The following is a 20,250-nucleotide window of genomic DNA, read 5'->3' on the forward strand; positions in this document are numbered from 1 at the left end:
ACATGCGTCATTGACCACTGAGCCAAGATTTATTCAGAACTAGGTTTCAAAATCATGAAAAACAAGCACTTCTCTGTGCTCTGAAACGCTGAGGGCGTGTCAGTTAGAGGCGCTAATACAACGCTAAGCGCCATCTTACTATGTCTATGGGAGAGAGCAGTGTGAAAGCAGCTCCAGCGTTGATAGTGCGTCCAAAAGTGCGCGGATCGGCCCAAACGAGATATTAGCGGAAAGGTCTGCTCCGCTCGAGTCCGAATATGTGCATCCCTCCCGGGTAGAGTCAAAATGTGCACCCGCTAGAGGCGAAAAAACTAAATTGCCGCATATAAACGTACTCATTTCATGGAAAATGTGGCACCAGCGGACGCGTTTTATTCCCCTGAGTCTGACTATGTGGTTTGTTTTTGGCTAGGGGCCGAATCGCGTCCGCTGGAGACCGTGGAGGTAGGTGTGCTTCAGCAGCAGGGTCGGGTTTATGCTAATAATGGCTGCGTTACGTAACTCGACCCTGATTTCTGACCCGCCCATAAAATCCTGAACACAGAAAATGGGAACACAGTTTTTGAACCAAGCTCCATAATTAAATTATAAATGGTTGAATGACTGTACATGTTTTAAGGAATACATTTGTGAACTATTTAATGTATTTTAAAGAAAATGTCAGAATTTGCTATACATCGTCTGTAACAACAAATAACAGATCACTTTTAACTCCCAAAAATAGTTGTTGAAATTCAGTTATTATTTTAGCCCTTTTTAGTTGTTGAAATTGAGGTTTTTTTTGTCCATCAAAATTTGTGCAAATTTAGCCCCAATATAGTCATTGAAATTTAGTTTCATCCAACTTGGTCCAATTTTAGCCCAATTATATTTGTTGAAATGGAGAAGATATAGGGGCGTCCAACTTGGTCCAGATTTTGCACATTTGGTCAAAATGTGGCCTCAAAAATAGTCATTTGAAACAGGATTTCTCATTTGGGGTAAGTAGCCCAACAATGTTAACCTTTTTATATAATAATAAGAAAAAGTATTGTAACCACTTCAAACATATAACAGCCCACAAACAAACTAAAAATACAAGTCGGATCCTGGTACACGTTGAATACAATGGTTCCCACAATTAGATATTACATTTTTGGAAGGGAGGATATAATCATTTTAATTCATTCATTCATTGATTAACAAAATTGATCTTGATTGCAGAGTGCTACGCCCAGAAAAATGACTGCTTTTCACCTTTCAACCATATTTAATATTATACCACAACAAGACGTCTAAAGGACCAGAAAACGACGACTTTTCTAACAAAATTCTAACGTCGTTTAGAAAAGACATAATTTCAATGTCTTTTCAACCATATTTTTGCTGAGTACCTCCATTGTAAAGTTGCTAGCAAACCACTCTTTATGAAGATGTGCTTTTATAACTTGATTAGCCGAACAAAGGGTTTCTTTTGGGCCAATCAGGTCACACTTTAGCGCTGAACTGCATTAATCACTAAACTTTATTTGGTCTTTTCAGGCAGATGTGCAACCACTGAACAAGAAAAACAAAAAGGAAAAATAGTCTTTTGTTTCTTTAAAAACCCGCCGCGTGTTTCTATGGACGCTTTTAATAGCGTAGCACAGTATTCTCACCGAATCCTGTGAGAGTGAGTTAATTGTTTTTCTTTAGATAAGAATAGGGAGTAATTTGGTAAATTCCTTTTGAGAGGGGCGGAAAAAAAACAGGTTTTGATCAACAGTTATCAAATCCTGTGTTCGGCTCTCGCAGTATGGGAGCAGAATATTCAATCATTAACAGTTTTGTCAGTGAGACTATTTCAACACTGATTTGCACAATAGCTTGATTAGAAGCCATTGTGTAACTGATTGACGATTCAAATCAACTATTGCTAAGTTGCTAGGCTCATGTTCTTCTTCATGTCCTTTGGTTACAGACTCCGAGAAGTGTTCATTATTAAATCAGCATTAGGGAATCTGCCCTGAGTTTAGTGTGCATTGATTCCTGTATGTGTGAAGGGGATCAACATGTATAGGGACAGTGTTTTAGATCCCCCCCCGAGGGCTCCAGCCTTTACAATAGAGAAGATTAGCTTTAAACTGAGAGGGGAGACACGGAAAGAAAGAGTGCTCTAGAAATATACACAGGTGGCAGTGAAGATATTCTCTGTGGTGGCAGCAATATATACAGTAGCTCCTTCTGGACATTTTGACAGTGCATGCTCTAAAAACAAACATGTGCACAGAAAGTCCTCATGAATGTGTTCTATTGTCTGTTTCCCCCCCGTGTCCTTTTTTACCTGCCAAAGAAAAAGACATACAGGCTGCATAAGTGTTATTGCTTCTGCACTTTTTGTTCATTATGGTGAAGTCCGACGTTTCAGGATGCCACCCAAGAGGTACACCTTTGAACTTTATATCGGTAGTTGGAAAGATAATGGCCATTTTTGTTTTATTGCTTTATCATTAGTAGTTTATTCACTTTAACAGGAAGTGTAGGGTCTCAAAACAAAGATGGGATCGCTTCCTCTCCAGCCTGTCTTTCACCTCTGGATCTGTCACCTCTTCTCCTTATCTGTTAGTGCTTCACCTCTCCCGTGATCTCTCACATTTGTACGTTTGTGTGATCCTGTTTTTATTTACCCTGCATTTCCGAGCCATCGCTTTAACCCCTTTTTTCCTTGTCTTGTATCTTCCCGCACCTTCCCTGTGTTTCCTGTCTTTGTGTTTTGTCCTGAACTCTCTTTTTTTTTATTCTCTTCCCTGCTTATTTTTTTCCTCCATTCTCACTGATCTTTGTGCGACCATGCCCCTGTTTTCTTTGCCCTTTGTTGTTCTTTTCTCTTCTACCCATGTTTCCCACTGATCTTTCCTATTCACTGGTTTTTATTTATTTTTTGTGGCACCACCACTACACACACAGACACACGCACATACACTCGCATGCGTCACATAAAAGTTGTACACTCTCATTCTGCTCATATATAACTAAAAAAAGCCAGAGAAAGGAGGATCATCACTGTTTGCTGGGGTGAACATTTTGCCTGAGGCTGCAGCAGTGGGGAATGAAGGCTTTTACCTGTGAGATATTGAGTGTGTGTTTGTGGTCTGTGGCTTGCATGTGTATTGTTTGTGAAGAAGCACATACGTGTGTGATGCGTGGGTCGTTTCACATGACATAGCGGCAGCAATTTTGCGGTTATGAAGCAGTTTTATAAATGAATACAGCTTCCCCCTGAGATTGCTTTGCTCATTTTTGTCCTGGAGAAGTGTTTGGTTGAAAAAAACAGGACAACTGCTTCACTGATAGCAATGTTTTTAGATCCATATCTGTAACGATTGGTTGTTTTGCATATCATGGATCAATTTTCTGTAAGGGGTCAGGAATGACAAATTGTAAGTCAGTATTGAATTTCAAGATAAATGTAATATTTTTTCTGATTGCAATGATTTTGAGGTTAGGACACACGGAGTTAGAACAATCAGGCCTCCTGAGAGAGTTAAGGTATGGTTCCCACACACTGCAAGGTTACTTTTCCACTTTGAGTATCTCCTGTGTCCCAAATTATGCACCATTTTCCCCACCCAATTACCTTATCGATCGCGCCTCAGACTCAGAGATTTAAGTCCGCCCTTTGCGTCGCTGAGAGTTTCTCTTTGTCTCACAGGAAATGTATTGAGTTTGTACCATAAATGCAAAGCTGCACTACTTGGATATTCTCACCACCACTACAATCCTTTTATGCTGACTTTGCTCACCAGCTTTTTACCCCGTGCAGCCATCAGTTTGGCAGACATTTTTGGTGGAAAGTGAACAGAATTAAGAGAGATCAGTGCCAACAGTGATTGACAGAGACAACGGTTCCTTTGCGGCTTTTGTGGCGAACGTGTCAAGCTGTCCTCCCTCTACTGTATATCATTATCGTCATCTAGTTATGTGTCACATAATTGTCATTGTGAATGGTATTAAACTATGGCTGCCTCATCTGATAGGCTACGCATTTAAAAAAGAGTTATGATTAAACTGTTAATTTGCAGAAAATGATGAAATGACAATTCCATTAGGGTTACCTTTAAGACTGCATTTAATAAACTGGGATAGCCTGAACAGATATGGTATGTAGACATGTTCGATCTAATGATTTGTCCACAAACAATACAAACCATTGAAAGAGAACTCAGAGAGCGCAAACCACCGCCAAGCACCCATTTTCCTTTTTGCCAGACATCCACAGTTATCTGGATTACTGTGAATAAGGCTCGGAAGAATTTTCTATTCCCCATTAATGAGAAAACAAGTCCAAATGTATGGGTAGCCCCATTTTTTCAAAAACTTGCGATGAAATCTACAATCCAGATCTGATCCAGATCAAACTATGTAGGGTAATTGAGGAACCAACCCAAGATAACTGAGTCATATTTCATAAAGGTTGGGTAATTACAAACTGAGATGTGAATTTTGGAAATTTTGCCAATGATGAGAGATAGGAATTGAAAAAAAAAAAGAACTGATCCAGATTTAGTATATAGCTATGGATCCCCTTTTAAATTAAATGGAATTTTCCATAGCGTATGGTCAATTTTTGGTAAAAAATTTTGTCAAAATCCATATAGTACTTTTAATCCTGCTGAAAAAACAACAAAAAGTAAATGCCTGTTAAATTTGAATTATCACCTCTGCCAAAGAAGTAATATTTTCACAGTCAGTGTAATGTAAATAACTATCATCACATCTGACGTGCTTCCCTTGTGTTCTTCCATTACTTACCTCAGCTTGAGTGAGCAGAAATTGTCTGCTTTGCATGTAAATACATACTGTATGTAGCAAAATTAAACATTTTCAAGAAACATATGCCAGACTGTTAAGCCAAAGACAGCGGGCCAAGCTGTTAGGTCTAGTGGAAAGCTGCACAGTGTATGACGACGACAAGGCCAAGCAGCTAATTGTAGGGTGCCTTCATGAAGATGGGCTTCTCTTGATTACGCCTCCACCCATTCTCCACATCTCTCAAACACACATCCTTCTGTTTCACTGCTCAAGCAATGCAGCTTTGTGAGGTCAGAGGGTAACAGGGTTTTTGTTTTGAGTTTCTCAATACTATTTATTACACCGGGTAATGTGGGCGTTTGTCATCGGACTTTTCCTGCATAACTTGCAAATGCTTTGTATGTGTTCCAGTATCAGTGGGTTACGAGTACGAGTCCTGTCCTGGTGCTATCCAGTGGGAAAGGCGGACGGCTCTAATGCAGGGATTCGAACTGGTTCCTTCCAATCTTGGAGGATGGTCTCTGGACAAACACCATGCTCTTAACATCCACAGTGGTGAGTTGTCATGTCAACTAGATATCCAACAGATTTGTGCTGTCCTTGATTATAGTTGATGCTTTTCATACTAAACACTCTAAGTATGGGCAGGATGATTAGGATAATTAGGATGATGATCGTTCCCACTGAAGTATACTTGGAAGTTTCCCAACATGCATTTTAAACCTACAATGACAAAAACCTGAAGCACACTGAGGATAAATATTTCTATTGTTTTTCCACCTTTGGAAGTTCTGAAAACATTTTACGTGAGAAAGTGACCAAGTAGAATATCAGCATGTGGTCATTTGATCCATTTAACTCGCAGAAAACACATTTAATGCAGACATTACAGAGATTTTCAGAGACCCGCCATTGTGCTTCTGACAAAACTTCTGGTTAATTTCAAAACAAGAGCCCTATTTACAAAAGGGTTAAAAACTAATGGAAGAAAAGATGAGATGCTTTTATTTTGAAACGGATGTTTGCCTTTTAGCTTGAAGCCGGTGTTATGTACTGAGTGAGCACATGCACACTATCGGAACATTTTGCTAGCAATTTTTGTTTATTTTTGTTTCCAGAGTGAATGGACGCACGTTTTATTTGTTAATTGGATTAGGTTAGGGTTATAATCTCAGTACGGAGGTAAACTCAATACGTGACACCGGTCCTAGGACCATTTTACATCCTGCTCACAATGCATTATGGGACGGTTGAGTATGACTAGTGTGCCCACCGTGCATACTTCAAAATATCCCGATATAGTATACATCCGGGCATTTCTCGCATACTCAATCTTTCAATATTATCTAATGTGAATGCACTACATAGTCATTTTGATGTCAGACATAGTATGAGTAGTATGCTAGTTATGCCATTTCGAACACAGCATTTGAGAAGATATAGATGAAGAGAGAAAAATTCCATAACCTCATGAGAACTGAGTAAAAATATAGTTATGTTTATGCACTTCCATCACCAAGGGTGGTGTACTGACTGATGAAATATCTTTTTAGAACCTTAAAGGCATTTTCTGCATTTCTCTTTCTCAGGAATCCTTCACAAAGGAAATGGAGAAAATGTCTTCCTCTCCCAGCAGCCGCCAGTCATCGGCACAGTTATGGGGAATGGATTCTACCGGAGCGTCCCCTGTGGCCCTAGCTGCAGCGGGGCAGCTCGGGACATGATGCTTTTTGCTCCTGTGGCGTTAGCCAGTGGCCCTGACGGTTCTCTCTACGTGGGGGATTTTAATTTCATACGCCGGGTTCATCCGGATGGATACACCAGAACCATTTTGGAGCTGAAGTAAGTCTTGTGATTTGATGAGAGTGTGTTCCTGGCAGGGTTACTCACACTGGGAAGTAGGGGTTTTTGTTCTTTGCTTTAAATAATGTGTGATTATGAAACATTTAGGTGGGTTAGTGTGGCTTTAGGTTGCTGTGCATCTGATTTATTTCAAACTTTGAGAGACACTTTGTTTAACTGCACAGGCTTACAGTGTCTTATACAAAGACACATTTTTTGGTGGATTATGACGATGATATCTCCTTTTCTGCTGCAGGCACTGTGTTATCTTTCGTTCATTTTGCAAAGCATGCAATCTCAATAGGATTACGCCGTCGTTTGTCCTGTAAACGATTCTTCTTGTGTCACTTGGCAACTGTTATTAACATTTCTTGTCTGACGTTTTAGTTTGTTGTGCATTGTTGTGTTTATGTTTGACACTTGAGTGTCTTTGACAAAGACCTCCTGGATGTACTTTAATGTGACACGTGAGGATCATTTAAATCTACCCTAGCCTACTGTTTTTATGACTCATTTTAACATATCAAAAACACTGAATGATTGTTGTTAGCGTCATAAATATATGTCTGTAACTTCCCTTTCTCTTCTTTTTTCAAACCCTCGCGGCTTATTATCAGGAACCGGGACACAAGACACAGGTGAGTGCTGTGATTAACACACACACACACACACACACACTTGCAGCTCTTTAAACTCAGTTTGTTCCCTGTGAATTGTTTTTGCCCTAACTTTTTCCATCAGCCCTCAGCTGAACCAAACCCACGCACCTTCACCGTTGCAGCTATCAACACCTCATTTAAATTTCACTAGGCGATAATACATTTCTCAATTGGAAACCAGCCAAATATTGGAAGCTGTGTTTTTGTGTTTTGTTTTTATTTAAGAGGATTAGAGGATTCTTTTTGCCAAATGCAGCAGTTCACGTCCCCTGCTGAGACAGAATAAAAGCTGCAGGTTGGGGAAAAGTCTCACCATTTCCTCCAGCCTCCTGAGCCCTGATGGTGGTGTGTGTGTCATGTTTGACAACAGATTAGATTGATGTTTTTGTGTGTATTGCTCTGCATGCTCGTGTTTAGATGTTTGTGTGTATGAGCCCGTATGTACGGCACAGCCATGGGTTTTTCGTCTGTGCTGGCGGGTGAATTTGTGAGACAGCAAAAGTGGGTTTATCCAATTTTTCAACAGCCAACTTTGACCCCGCTGATGGTTTAGGCAGTGTAATACTGAAAGGCTGGTCGGGGATTTAAAGCTCTATTATATAAACAGGTGTGTACTGCAAGGCTTGCACACGAGAATAACACATAGCAATATATGCTCACTGCCAATAAAAAACACCAAAAGTATTTTTAATGAATGATTGCAGGGGTTTCGATTCTTATTAGTAGATGTTGTCCGCGTATTAATCCACACCTCTTCAAAATGTTTTTCTTCATTTTTGAGGTCAAGGGGAAAAAAATGTGATAACGTTTTTTCTCCTGTGAAGAAAGGCTGTGAAAAATATCAGACACACACATATTTTTTTTTTTTTTTTTTTTTTGGTAAGCGTAGTGACGCCAGTTTGGCCAGTGTTGAGGCTGATCTAACATGACACCAAAAAGGAGGACATTTTTTAGGGCTGACAAAAGCCCAGGATATATACAGAAAAATAACAGCAAACCAATAACAACATACAACTCTGAGAGAAAAGAGAGTTGAGAGTGACATTCTGTTTTCAAAATACAGTACATTTTGTTCTAAAATATTCTAGTTTTAGTGTAGGGTTTCATAGAGCTCGGTTACAGTCAGTGTCCCAGGTACAATGTTTTTAAATACTAATATTATCTCTTACCCAACAGCTGTTTTCAGGTGGATAAGCCTAAAAATTAACTACTACATATAAGCACACATTAGTATTAAATATCTTTGACTAGAACTTAGTTGTGTTAGTTAAGGGTATGTAACCTGTGCTACTGAAGCTATTCAAGCAGAGAGATATCTTAGCATTTCAAAAATTGTATTATTATTATTATTATTATTATTATTATTATTAAATAAGTCCATGAATGAACAGCTTCTAATTCTCTGTCTGTCTCGCATATTTTTGAAACCCCTCACACATGAGGAAGTCTGCTTTGCGTTGCCAGATAGGACAGGTAATTCATCCCATAAACTGTCAAAACCTCACCAAAATGTAGCTTACACTGCTCCCATTGGAAACTCTAAACCAGGGGTTTCAAACTCATTTTAGTTCAGGGGCCAAATACAGAGCGGTTTGATCTCAAGTGGGCCACAGATTGCATGCAGGAAAATAAGTCATTTCAACATTATTGTGCCCTAGTTTGCACTTCTATGTATACATGAAATGCAAAATGTGTGAGAAAATGACCATATCTAAGCAATAAGTGATAGATATCAGCCCCAACAGGTTCTTCACTTTAAATTTCCTAGATTTTGTGACCAATTTATATTTAATTAAGAGAAATATGTCAAAATTTGAGGAAAAATGTAAGGATTTTTTAAGAATTGTAAGTGTTTTTCAACAGTTTAACATTAAAAATGATTGCAATCATGTGATATAAGCACAGAGAAAACCAGCAGCTCCTGCAAATATTGTTTAGGTTAATTTACACACCAGATTTGATGCCCGGGCCGTGAGTTTAACACGTCCTCTAAACCCAACCTGGCAGCGCAGCTTCAGCAGTGGGTCACGCTCCTGTCTCCACTGCTCTGTTTTAGATACTTTTCTTACTTGCAGTCACAACTTATTTCCTTGTAAGTTTCCTGTATATGAAATAAGACGTGTTTATTATTTGTCAATTGCTTGTTTATTTATTTATGTATTTATTTATTTGTTATATACAATTCGATTAAATAGAAAATAGAGATTGTCTCAAAGGGAGGACAAGTGAGCATCCAGCATACCTGTCAAGTTTTAGATTTGATAATAAGGGACATTTTCTGGTGCCCACTACGAGCCGTCCCACCCGCCCAACCAAGCAAGAAATCTAAAATACCCACTTGTCAACCACTTACTAAATACAATTATGTGATCAGAATCTGGTAGGTCAACCTTTATTAACATTGAAATGCTGTGAACATTCCTACAAGGGCTCGGTGATATGGACCAAAACTCATATTTCAATATATTTTCTCAAAATGGTAAATCTTGATAGTTTTATCAAATAAAGTCTGACCAGAAAGACAATTTTGGGTTAAATTTGCTGATGCAAAATGCTACACATGGACATTTATTAACAAACAGCTGCACAATATGTGCACTCATTAATCATCTAACTGAGCTTTACATGCTGTTCTGAGAAGTAAAAGCAGCGACTTCTAAAACTAGTATTTTGATACATAATATATATATATATATATATATATACATATATATGAAATATTATAGTTTTCTATATCGCCAAAACAGAAAACTCGATACATCTTGAATCTCGATATATCGCCCAGCCCTAATTCCTAAATTATAAAACAGCCTAAATAAAAACCTAAATGAGTATATGAAGCACATGTTTATTTAATATACTTACAGTTAGTAATCAAGTCAACATGTTACATATTTACTGTTAATTTCACGTTGCTTGTCTTTAAGTTACATTAACATTTTATTTTAATACATATTTTCTTATAATTTCTCATGCTCACTCATGTGGTTCTCTGGTATTCACTAATGACTTATTAGACACATTTATTACAGACTTTACATTCTTTAACACTTTATAAAGCAGTTTATATTTCTGGAGCTTGTGATTGGCTGATTTTTCATGGTGACTTACGTGGTTCCTTCTGCTCTGATAGACGTTATAATCTCAGTTATTAATCTAACAGAATGTGTAACTGTGTCCCATCCTGCTGCTCTTTACGAAGATAAACTCTGTGTCACATTTTACAACGTATTTACACCAGTTCTTTGTTTTTTTCACCAGAACGTCTTCATTCATCATCTCTGTTCTGAGTTGTTTCCGGGTTTGTTGCCGCTGTCAGCACTAATCTCACGATAACTGCCTCCCAGGCCATTTCAGGTGGTAGTTCTCGCGAGGCAAGTGACGGCGTTCAGTTTAGTAAGGCATCTTTTAATTATTATTACATTAAAATACGGGATATTTACGTGAAAATACTAATACGAGAAGATGGCGGGAAAGAGAGGTAAAATACAGGAGTTTCTCGGCCAAAACGGGATACTTCACAGGTATGGCATCCAGGTGTGCTGATAATGCCACATTCACACAGAAGCTCTAAAACTGAGAGCAAATATAACATTTAAATAATAATACCTATATTATTGGGTATTTTTCTTGATTTTTTTTAATGCATGCAATGCACTGAGAAACCTTTCAGTCAACACACAGAGAAAGCAGCTGCTGGGCCCACAGGCCAGTAGTGCTCCCCCTAGGGGTAAAAACAGTTATTAATATATATATAATATATATATATATATATATATATATATATATATATATATACAGTATATGTCACTTTTTTTTTGCAGCTCATATCAGTGGGACGTTGATTTCCTTCTTGTCTGTAAGGACAGCAGTTTACAAAGGTTTTTAATGAGGTCGAAAGTTAGTATAGCAGGTTCTGCTATTGTTATAATATATATAATATAATTCCTTATCCTGTCCATATCTGTGTGTTTCAAAATAATGATGTTGGTGTGATTTTTTTTCTTTCTAAATGTTCCTGTTTTGCAATTATATTTTGAACGTGAGCATTTGTAATAGCTGTCTTTCCGTGTTGTATTGTTGTGAGGAAGGCTGGATGAGGCTCTCATGGGAATTTTTTGCCTGAGGCCTAAACAGACTTCAGAATTTGCCCCGATTAAGCCTACACAGTGACAATAAAAAGAAATAAAAAGCTCCCTCTACTACTTTTATTTTTAAATTACTGGCAGTTTAATAGGTCAACTTTTTTTTTTTTTTTCAAAAAAGAAAGAATAACTGATGTGTTAAAAATAAAAAAACATGTAAGTCTCAGACAAAAAGCTTCCTGTGTATGAACTGGATTCTTCTGAAGGCACATGGGACACCCTTTCCTTTACCCCCCGAGTTTTTTTATTTTATCGTTTTGTGTCTTCGCTCTTTTTATTTTCTCCACTCCAGCTTTTTACAGTCAGCGGCATGTTCGTGTATCTCTTTTATTCTATACCATTGTTCTACTAAGTCAAATGCATTAATTATTCAACTATATTCAGCTTTCAAAGCTTTTCACTTTGCATTCTTCCCAGCAAAGTGCATATCAGCCAACTGGGCTTCAAAACAAGGTGCTCTCTGAGGGGGAGACAATATGGAAAGTGCTCGGCATGAAACCGATGTCTGTTCTTTCCCTTAAAGAGTTTGAGTGAGCGCAGAAAAAAGGGAGGAGAGGAAGTCCCTCTTCGTGATCCGAGAGACTCTGACGTTTGATTCAGAGAGGCAGTCAGCAGCTGCTAGATCACTACTTCCATCAGCTCTGATCACTGTTTTGTTCCACGGTGTGCAGGGAACAGGGATAGATATTGTTCCGTTGTTGTCCTGAAGCTGTATGGAATGTCTCGTAAAAGCTCTGTGGATTTTAATTCAGATATTTCAAAGTGAGATACACCAACGGAATGTTTCAAGATTCGCAACAAATTCGACTTACCAGTGGCACATTTGGAGAGTCGGTGAATAACTCTCCAAGGATTGCATTTAAATTATGCATGGTCAGTTCAGTGCCGAGCTCCGTAAACAGTTATGCACTTAATGGAACAGATGACTGACAGCACCCCTGCCAGTGATGTTGTGTTTTTCTTCTGGGAAAGTCCATGCGGGCTTATGTAAAGCAAAAAATAACTTCCCTGTGAACAAACTACAGCTAAGAAAACAGCATGACTCATTTTTAGCCACACAACAATATATTTAGTGAAAGAAAACCTTTCAATAGGAGAAATCCTGATGATGTTTGTTTCTTTGCACATTATATTTTATTTTGTAGTGAAATGTTACTCATGACAGCAATGATGACTCGCTAATATGGAGTGTGTAATGGCCATTCTATGGGTGTATACAATTGAGGGTCTTAACTCAGTGTGTCACAGACTATATATGATGCCACTTCCGGGACAAGCGTTTGTTGCTTGACGGGGTGGAGCTCAAACGGTTTCTGAGCGTATCACCATAACACCACGAACACTGATTGTATACTGTGTGAAGTGCGGAGGTTTATAAGTGAACTGATTGCACTAACGGACACATTGGTTTGGTTTCAACTAAGTAAAATAAAAATAAAAGAAGTATACATCAAGAAGTCGTACATCATTTATCTCAAGTGACAGTGAAAGGTGTACACGGTGGGCACGTCAGCCACTCAGCCCTTTAATAACCCGTCAAGGTAGCCAAGTAGTGGACTTGGCTATTACAGAGTGAGTTAACCTATATACGCAACAAGTGAACACAATGAGTACTGCTGCACAACCCACCTCTGTTGGTAGACTATTGCCTGTCACAAGGTTAACTGTATACCGCCTTTTAGCGGGTGTAGCAGGTCCAGTTTTAATGATAATAAGAATAATAATAAAAATACATCAATTTTATATACCGCTTTTTTTGGGACTCAAAGCCACTTTACAGATTACAGAAAAATAAAGAAATAACTAGAATATTTGCATTTCCTGAAGAAAATGCAAGTGAGGATGCATGTGCTGGCCCTCGTCGCACTGCACTAGCTTAGCATTAGCCTACCGTTAGAATTAGCCTAGCAACCGCATTAGCCTAGCAGTAGAATTAACCTAGCGTTAGCATTGGTTTAGCAATATCATTTGCTTCATATTAGCAATTAGGCTAAAAAAGTTGAAATCAGTTGAAAAAGTTGAAATGGGTTGAAAAAAATGAAATTGGTTGAAAATTGAAAAACGTTGAAATTGGTTGAAAAAGTTGAAAAAAGTTGAAAGAAGTTGAAAGACGTTGAAAAAAGTTGAAATCAGTTGAAAAAGTTGAAAAAGGTGGAAATTAGTTAAAATTGGTTGAAAAAATTGAAAAGTTGAAATTTGTTGGAAAAGTTGGAAAAAGTTGAAATTGGTTGAAATAGTTGAAAAGTTTCCAACTACCTATGCATCCTCACTGATAAAAGTTTTTAAAAAATGCAACGTAAGGGATATATACTGTATACCATATGAAACTAGAGAGCCTAAGGATTAAACACATACTCAGCATATTTCGCTAGGGGGATGAAGTAACGTTGGGTTAAATTACTGTCTCTTCATATTTTTCAACCTTGGGGTTGCCTGGAAATAAAATGGGTTTGACTAATAATAAAACAAATTACTGATTAAACGTATATATTTTTTTTTTATTTTGAAGTAGTTATCTTATCATTTTTATTTATTTATTTTGCACAATTTTTTTAAAAAAAACAATACATAAATTCACACAAATAGACGTAAGTGCAGGAAGATGTAATATTCACAATCTCACACAACTATTCTAGTTCACTATCTCTAATATGAATATATTTTAAATAAAATACAGTATAAAACATAACTAAGCTGGCACATATTGTCACTTTGTGCACTAATCCTTACTATTCCTACCATTTGTAACATAGCAAAACAAATGCGATTAAAAAAAACTATTATAGTTAAAAAAAAAAAAAAAAAAAGGTCTCTGGGGTCGCCAGAAATTTGTGATATAAAAATATAAAGGTTGAGAACCACTGATAAAACACTTTATTATGTTGATCCTGTTTTTCATGCATACTTGGGTACTTTTCTACTCTTACTCAAGTACTTATTTTTCTGAGTATTTTTACCTCTACTTAATGATATTATGAAGTAACAGTACTTTTACTTGAGTACTCTACTCACCACTGACCGTAGTACAACATTTATTGATCTCGACCAACAAACAATTCATTCGTTCATTCCAGTTTGCAGGAAACCTATAACCAGAGCAGTTAGACATTAGTTTTCACCTTTATACACAAATTGATGCCCAGAAATCAGCATCAGCCTTCACATTGCAATAGAAAATCCTGTCAAAGGAAGAGATTTTGTGCAATTAGTGAACTTACGGCTGTACGCAAACAAAAAAAGTCAAGTGTTTACATTCATTTGCCCAAATCGATTTTTTTCATCCTACACAAAGTACAGTGTGCATCTCAAAGTCAATACAAGGGTATTGAAATGAAATGAAGTCAGTGTGCTCAAAGGAGCCTGAGGACAAAAATACAGAATCACTAAACAGCATAAAAAACATATGATAGTGTACTATAGAAGTCTGTAAATAATACGCTACTTTTGACTCTCCAGCTTTTCATCGTTTACTCACGTTTTACAGCAACTAACACGACAGACTATTATTATTCCTTCCACCTGACCTATTTATCTGAGAGTAGACGCAGCTGTTTGAACTGCACGGGTGTAATTTTCAATTTGGACCTTTGTTGAATCTTATCATAAGAAACCAAAAGATAACTTCACAGTTATCACGTTTAATACACATCACGTAACTTAAAAAACAAAAACAAAAAAAACTAAACCTGGATAAAAACAGATTACAAATAAATATGAAAAGCAGAACGCTGTGGTAATGCTCCAGTGCTTTTGCGGCACAAGTGTTTTCTAACGGATTATTCTGCCTGTACTAGTGTGTGTGAACTAGCTTTACAGATAATGAACAGTCTCCAATAAAGGACCAGGAAGCGTCTTGCTGTTTTGGTGTGTTTTACTGGATAGACTGTAAAACTGTAACATACAGAAACAAAGAGAATGCATATTACAATCTTAATGGGCAAATATTAGGGATGTAACGATTAATCGTAAGGCAGTTAAAAATCGATTCATAGGTATCACGGTTGATATCGATTTTCTGAAAATTGAATCGCAGTACTTTTTTTAACCAGCAGAGGGCGCTATCCACAAGTGTAGGCGGCCTTCTACTCTTAAATATGTTAATAAATGATTCATTACCCCTTTAGCATCAAAGAATATCTGTAATATTACTTGAATATCTGTAAAAGTCACGTTTTTCTATTAGCTCTGTCTGCTAGCATAGCTTCTCTTCTTCACTGCAAGAATTTCTGCATGCCAACCGACCACTGTGTTACCAGCGCCCTCTGCTGGTCCAAACAAATATGACGTAAATCAGTGCAATCACGGTTTTTTTTTTTTAAAGTCCACTTGTTAAGGCACAAAATACATTTTCAGTTGCACTTTTAAAAATAAAAAAGAACTATTATGCAGTTTTGCTTTGTTTATTATAGAACCAGAATTTAAATTAATAGGCTTCATTTTCATTTGTATTATTCCTTTATTTATTTAATTCAAGATTTATTTTTAGTTAAATTGCATTGTTTTGAATTGTTTATCAAGGAATTCTTTTGACAATGAAAAATAAAAGGAAAATAGTACCGTATTTTCTAGTTTTTTTCCCAAAAAAAACATTTGTCTACAGTCCCATTTTGTAAAATAAATTGTGAGAGAATCGTATCGTGAACCCAGTATCGTGAATCAGATCGTATCGGGAGTTGAGTGAATCGTTACATCACTATTAACAATCGATTAGCACAATGCTAATTTACATGGAAACTGCCATAGGGATGCTAACGGTATTAGCGCCGAATATTTTCTTACAAATTATGAACTGTAGACATGCTAAAATGACTAATGTTGGCATCTAATAGAAGTTAAGATTACTATCATTCAAATACTTACAGACAGATATTTTTGTAGAGCCAAAATGGGATGTTACAGGCTTAAACACTGTGAAGTGTTACTTGCTGTGAGACTGTTAGGAGCATGACTGAACTACGGAAGCTCTATGTGGACAAAAACACAAGAACTATGGACTATGTAGTTTTTGGTAAGATTTCCATGCATTTTCCATGCCGTTCTTCACCTCTTCTAATCTGCACATACATTTATACATTAGGTTTGTTATTGCTGCCTCACATGTGGCTAGATTTATGCAGACAAAATAAGTCTAAAACCACACAACGTTGGCTCACACTAAAAAAAAAAAGTGAATGGAATCATTGAATTATGTAGAAAGAAGCAACAATAAAGCTGTATTTTTTTTTTGTAAAGCAATTTTGCAATAAATTATTCATGATGTGGCCCAAAGTATGCGCTTCTATGAGATGTCCTTGTATATTTCAGATGTGCTACTGTATATATGAATATGGGCATAATTTCCTGTTTGATAGAAGTGGTGGTCATAGTAAAAAAACAAAAAAAAAAACTCGCTGATCAATGATGATTTATTCTCACTATATAGTGCTTTTAAGTGTGAGTACGGCAATGAAAATCTGCAAATAGTTAACCTACCCAAGCGTACTTTTTTATTTTTATTTGATCTACTCCTCAAACACAAATAAATTAAAAATCAATCCATAGTCTTGAAAAACACTCATCGAAATAAGGTGATTAAACACTGCTGTGGCACTCTTTCTCTGCCAATTTTCTAAGGCGAAGGCACCGTCTATCTCACCTTGTGCAATTTTTATTGCTATTTTAGAGCAAATGAAATCAGCAACACTCAAGCTTTCGCAGATCACAACACATTAGGGTGCAAAACAATACACCCAACATTCAAGATCTCTCATTTAGTTACACGTCATAGCTTGGGGTGCAAAAAAAAACCAAAAAAAAAACCAGGTCACCTGCTGTGAGTTCTATCTCTATCTGACTTTGCATCATTGGAGAGAGTTTTGGGCAAAAAGGCTCAAATCATTTTTTTTTTTTTTTTGAATCACACCTGAAAGAAGTGGGGCAGTTTGCTCTAGAAATGTAGGACAAACTACCAGCTGTGTCGCGTCTTTATTATGAGCCACAAAAAGATGTTGACTGCAGTGATTGTTTTCAAGGTTGAGTACCAAAAGGTTTGTCTTTGTTATTAGTATTAATAGAGTGATAATTATTCTTACTTATTTTAACCTAATTCACATAATAACATGTACATTTAAAAAAAAAAAAAAAAAAAAAATACTTGCATTTTGTATATTTTGACTAGCGGTAAGTTTAAAGTACCAGCACTTGTTTTGGCCCCAGTGTTAATTTTGTTGATTGAACTTTTTCATCATTGTTATTCTCAACTACATTCTTTTAAGTGACAATTAGTAGAAAAAAGGGATATTTATTGGCAAAAGGAATTTTTTTTTTTTTTTTTGATGAGGGACAAAAATGGGACGAAGGAAGTTGCAAAAAGTTCCAAAGAAAAAGGTAAAAAGGGATTAAAAAGTAAGAATAAAGTAAAAACACTTCTATGCATCCGCTTACGAACAGCCACATCCCACAATGTACAGCTCCAAAATTTCAACGTCTTCTTTTCTGAGTAAATTATGTTCGATTCATTGATCTATTTACTATCCCCCGCCACAATGTGGAAGGGGGATATAGGTTTGGGCTCCCTCCGTTCGTCCGAGTTAAAGAGGACAGCTTTTCTCAGAAACTGTTTAAGATAGGATAACCAAATTTGGTGTGTGGCTTCGGGGTATAAATACCTTGATGGAGTTTGAAAATGAGAAATGTGCAATTCTTTTTTCCAGAGTTATTGCCCCTGTTCTATTTTTCTTTACTCTGGGTGAGTTTGTGTGTTTTGACCTACCACTGTTGCCTTAGTAGTCGGAAGTCGCCATCTTAAAAGCCCATGGCCTACTGGTCTCTACGAACTACGTTCTTGTATTTTCGGCTTAAAAAAACACATGCTTGTGAGTATGTTTAATTGTACTGTTTGATAACACTCTTAACGCTGTGAAAGTTAACCACAAACGGTGTGTTATATAAATCACTGCTGTTCGCAGTAAATGTTAGCATGAGCATATACATAGGTTTTCCCATAGACGTTAGCATGAAGCTAGCCAATTTCGGTGTGTAGCTCCAGGGTATCAATACCTTGGAGTTCGAAAATGAGAAGCGCGCAATTATTTTTTCCGGAGTTATTGCCCTTGTTCCTTTTTTTTTTTTTTTTTTGGCGGGGGTAGTTAATGACTATGTCTGCTTGTTTACATAACATCATAGTAGTTTTGACAGAAAAATGTATGTTGATATCTGAAAGTTGTTTTGATAACAAATGCAACACAAAAACCAACACTCCCAAACAAATGACCAACATTCTCCTCTTTTCTCTCCTTTTCTTCCTTAGCACCAGCCCTGCTCATAAGTACTATCTGGCCATAGACCCAATGGGCGAGGTTCTTTACGTGTCTGACACCAGCAGTCGCAGAGTCTATCGAGTGAGAAACCTCGGGCAGCCAAAGGATCCTTCCCGTAACCTGGAGGTAGTGGCTGGGACGGGGGAACAGTGTCTACCTTTCGATCAGAGTCACTGCGGAGAGGGCAGGAAGGCCACCGAGGCTGCACTTAGTAACCCTCGAGGTAGGATACACGCTTCATTCCTAAAGAGTTTACTTCCTTTAGTCCGACTAAATACTCTGATCACAAGTTTGAAACATTCTGAGACACAACCAGGGGTGGACTGGGACAAAAATTCAGCCTGGCATTTTCTGTCCAGACCAGTTCACTACATTATCAGCGGACACCACGTAGAAGACGATATTAAGTCAGCGATGGTCAACATGTGGCTTTTTTGTTCCCCCAGAAAACCTAAAAAGGGAGAAACTTTAAACGCCTTTTTACCTATTTCCTTTGGCCATTTTACATCGTCCTTTGTCCTATTTTTGCCCCTTTTCAAAAAGTTCTGACACTTTTTTCCCAATAAAAAACCCTTCTTTCCTATTTTTGGGCCTTTTCATCCAAATAAGCTACCTTTTGCCCAACAACTACCACTTTTTTCCCTACATTTTGCTTCTTTTTGTTCCACATTTTGCCCTTTTTCTCGATTGTTTGCCACATTTTGTCCATTTAAGTTACCCTTTCCCATTACATACCACCTGGTTCCTCTTTACCCTTGACTCATTTTGGCACATTTTAATTGCTTTTCACTCTTTTCTTGCCACATTTTTGACACTTTTGGACCATTTTTGCGCCCACTTGCTCGTCTCAAAAAAAAAAAAAAAAAAACATGTAGAGGACCACAAGGGGTTAACGGCCCACCGGGACGATGCCGGTATGCCAGATGGCCAGTCCACCCCCGGACACAACAAACTTTCCACTACTTGTTTCATAACATTTAGATCTGCGTTAAAGGCTGATATGTCACATTTTAATGATCATTTATTCATGACCAATTATTTGCAATGTTTTGTGGTTATTTAAAAAAACTGTTATCATATATATGCATCAATAAAGCATCTATTAGCATCTCATACTATTATGTTCTCAACAAATTTGGCTGCAGGAGCAAAGAGACCTAAATAGAGCTAAAAATTGCTTTAAACCTGCTATAAAAAAGGAAAATATCAAAGTATAATATTATGTGAGATCAGAAAAATAATTCATTTATTCAGTCATTCTTCTGTGCATTGTCTTTTTATGTATATATCAGGGACTTACAGTAATAATTCTTGCACAAACCTGAGTTTAAAGGGTAAAGTTACAGAGTATTAATTTCAGCCCCTCAAATTATGCAGGTTGTGCTGACTCGGACGTTTTGCAAACCAAAAAAATGCATCTCTTGCAAAAACGTGTTGAGCGTGTTGAGTAGCAGATTCTCCCGTACACTCTAAAGCAGGTACCGAAGATGTATGCATGAACCTTTCTACTGATTAACTTATCAATAGGTAGAAAAA

The 20,250-nt window shown here is 37.3% G+C and overlaps 1 protein-coding gene across 2 annotated transcripts in view; it reads left to right on the top strand.

Annotated features, from left to right (window-relative positions):
- Nucleotides 1–20,250, top strand: part of tenm1 (teneurin transmembrane protein 1) — a 254,688-nt gene that overhangs the window by 168,609 nt on the left and 65,829 nt on the right. For both annotated transcript variants that reach the window (XM_028458823.1, XM_028458824.1), the window contains 4 exons: nt 5,182–5,325; nt 6,360–6,612; nt 7,230–7,250; nt 18,705–18,937. In XM_028458823.1, the coding sequence (XP_028314624.1) occupies nt 5,182–5,325; nt 6,360–6,612; nt 7,230–7,250; nt 18,705–18,937 (651 nt within the window). The remainder of the gene's footprint in view (nt 1–5,181; nt 5,326–6,359; nt 6,613–7,229; nt 7,251–18,704; nt 18,938–20,250) is intronic.

Source organism: Gouania willdenowi, chromosome 10 (assembly GCF_900634775.1).
Source record: "Gouania willdenowi chromosome 10, fGouWil2.1, whole genome shotgun sequence".
NCBI classification, from domain to species: Eukaryota; Metazoa; Chordata; class Actinopteri; order Blenniiformes; family Gobiesocidae; genus Gouania; species Gouania willdenowi.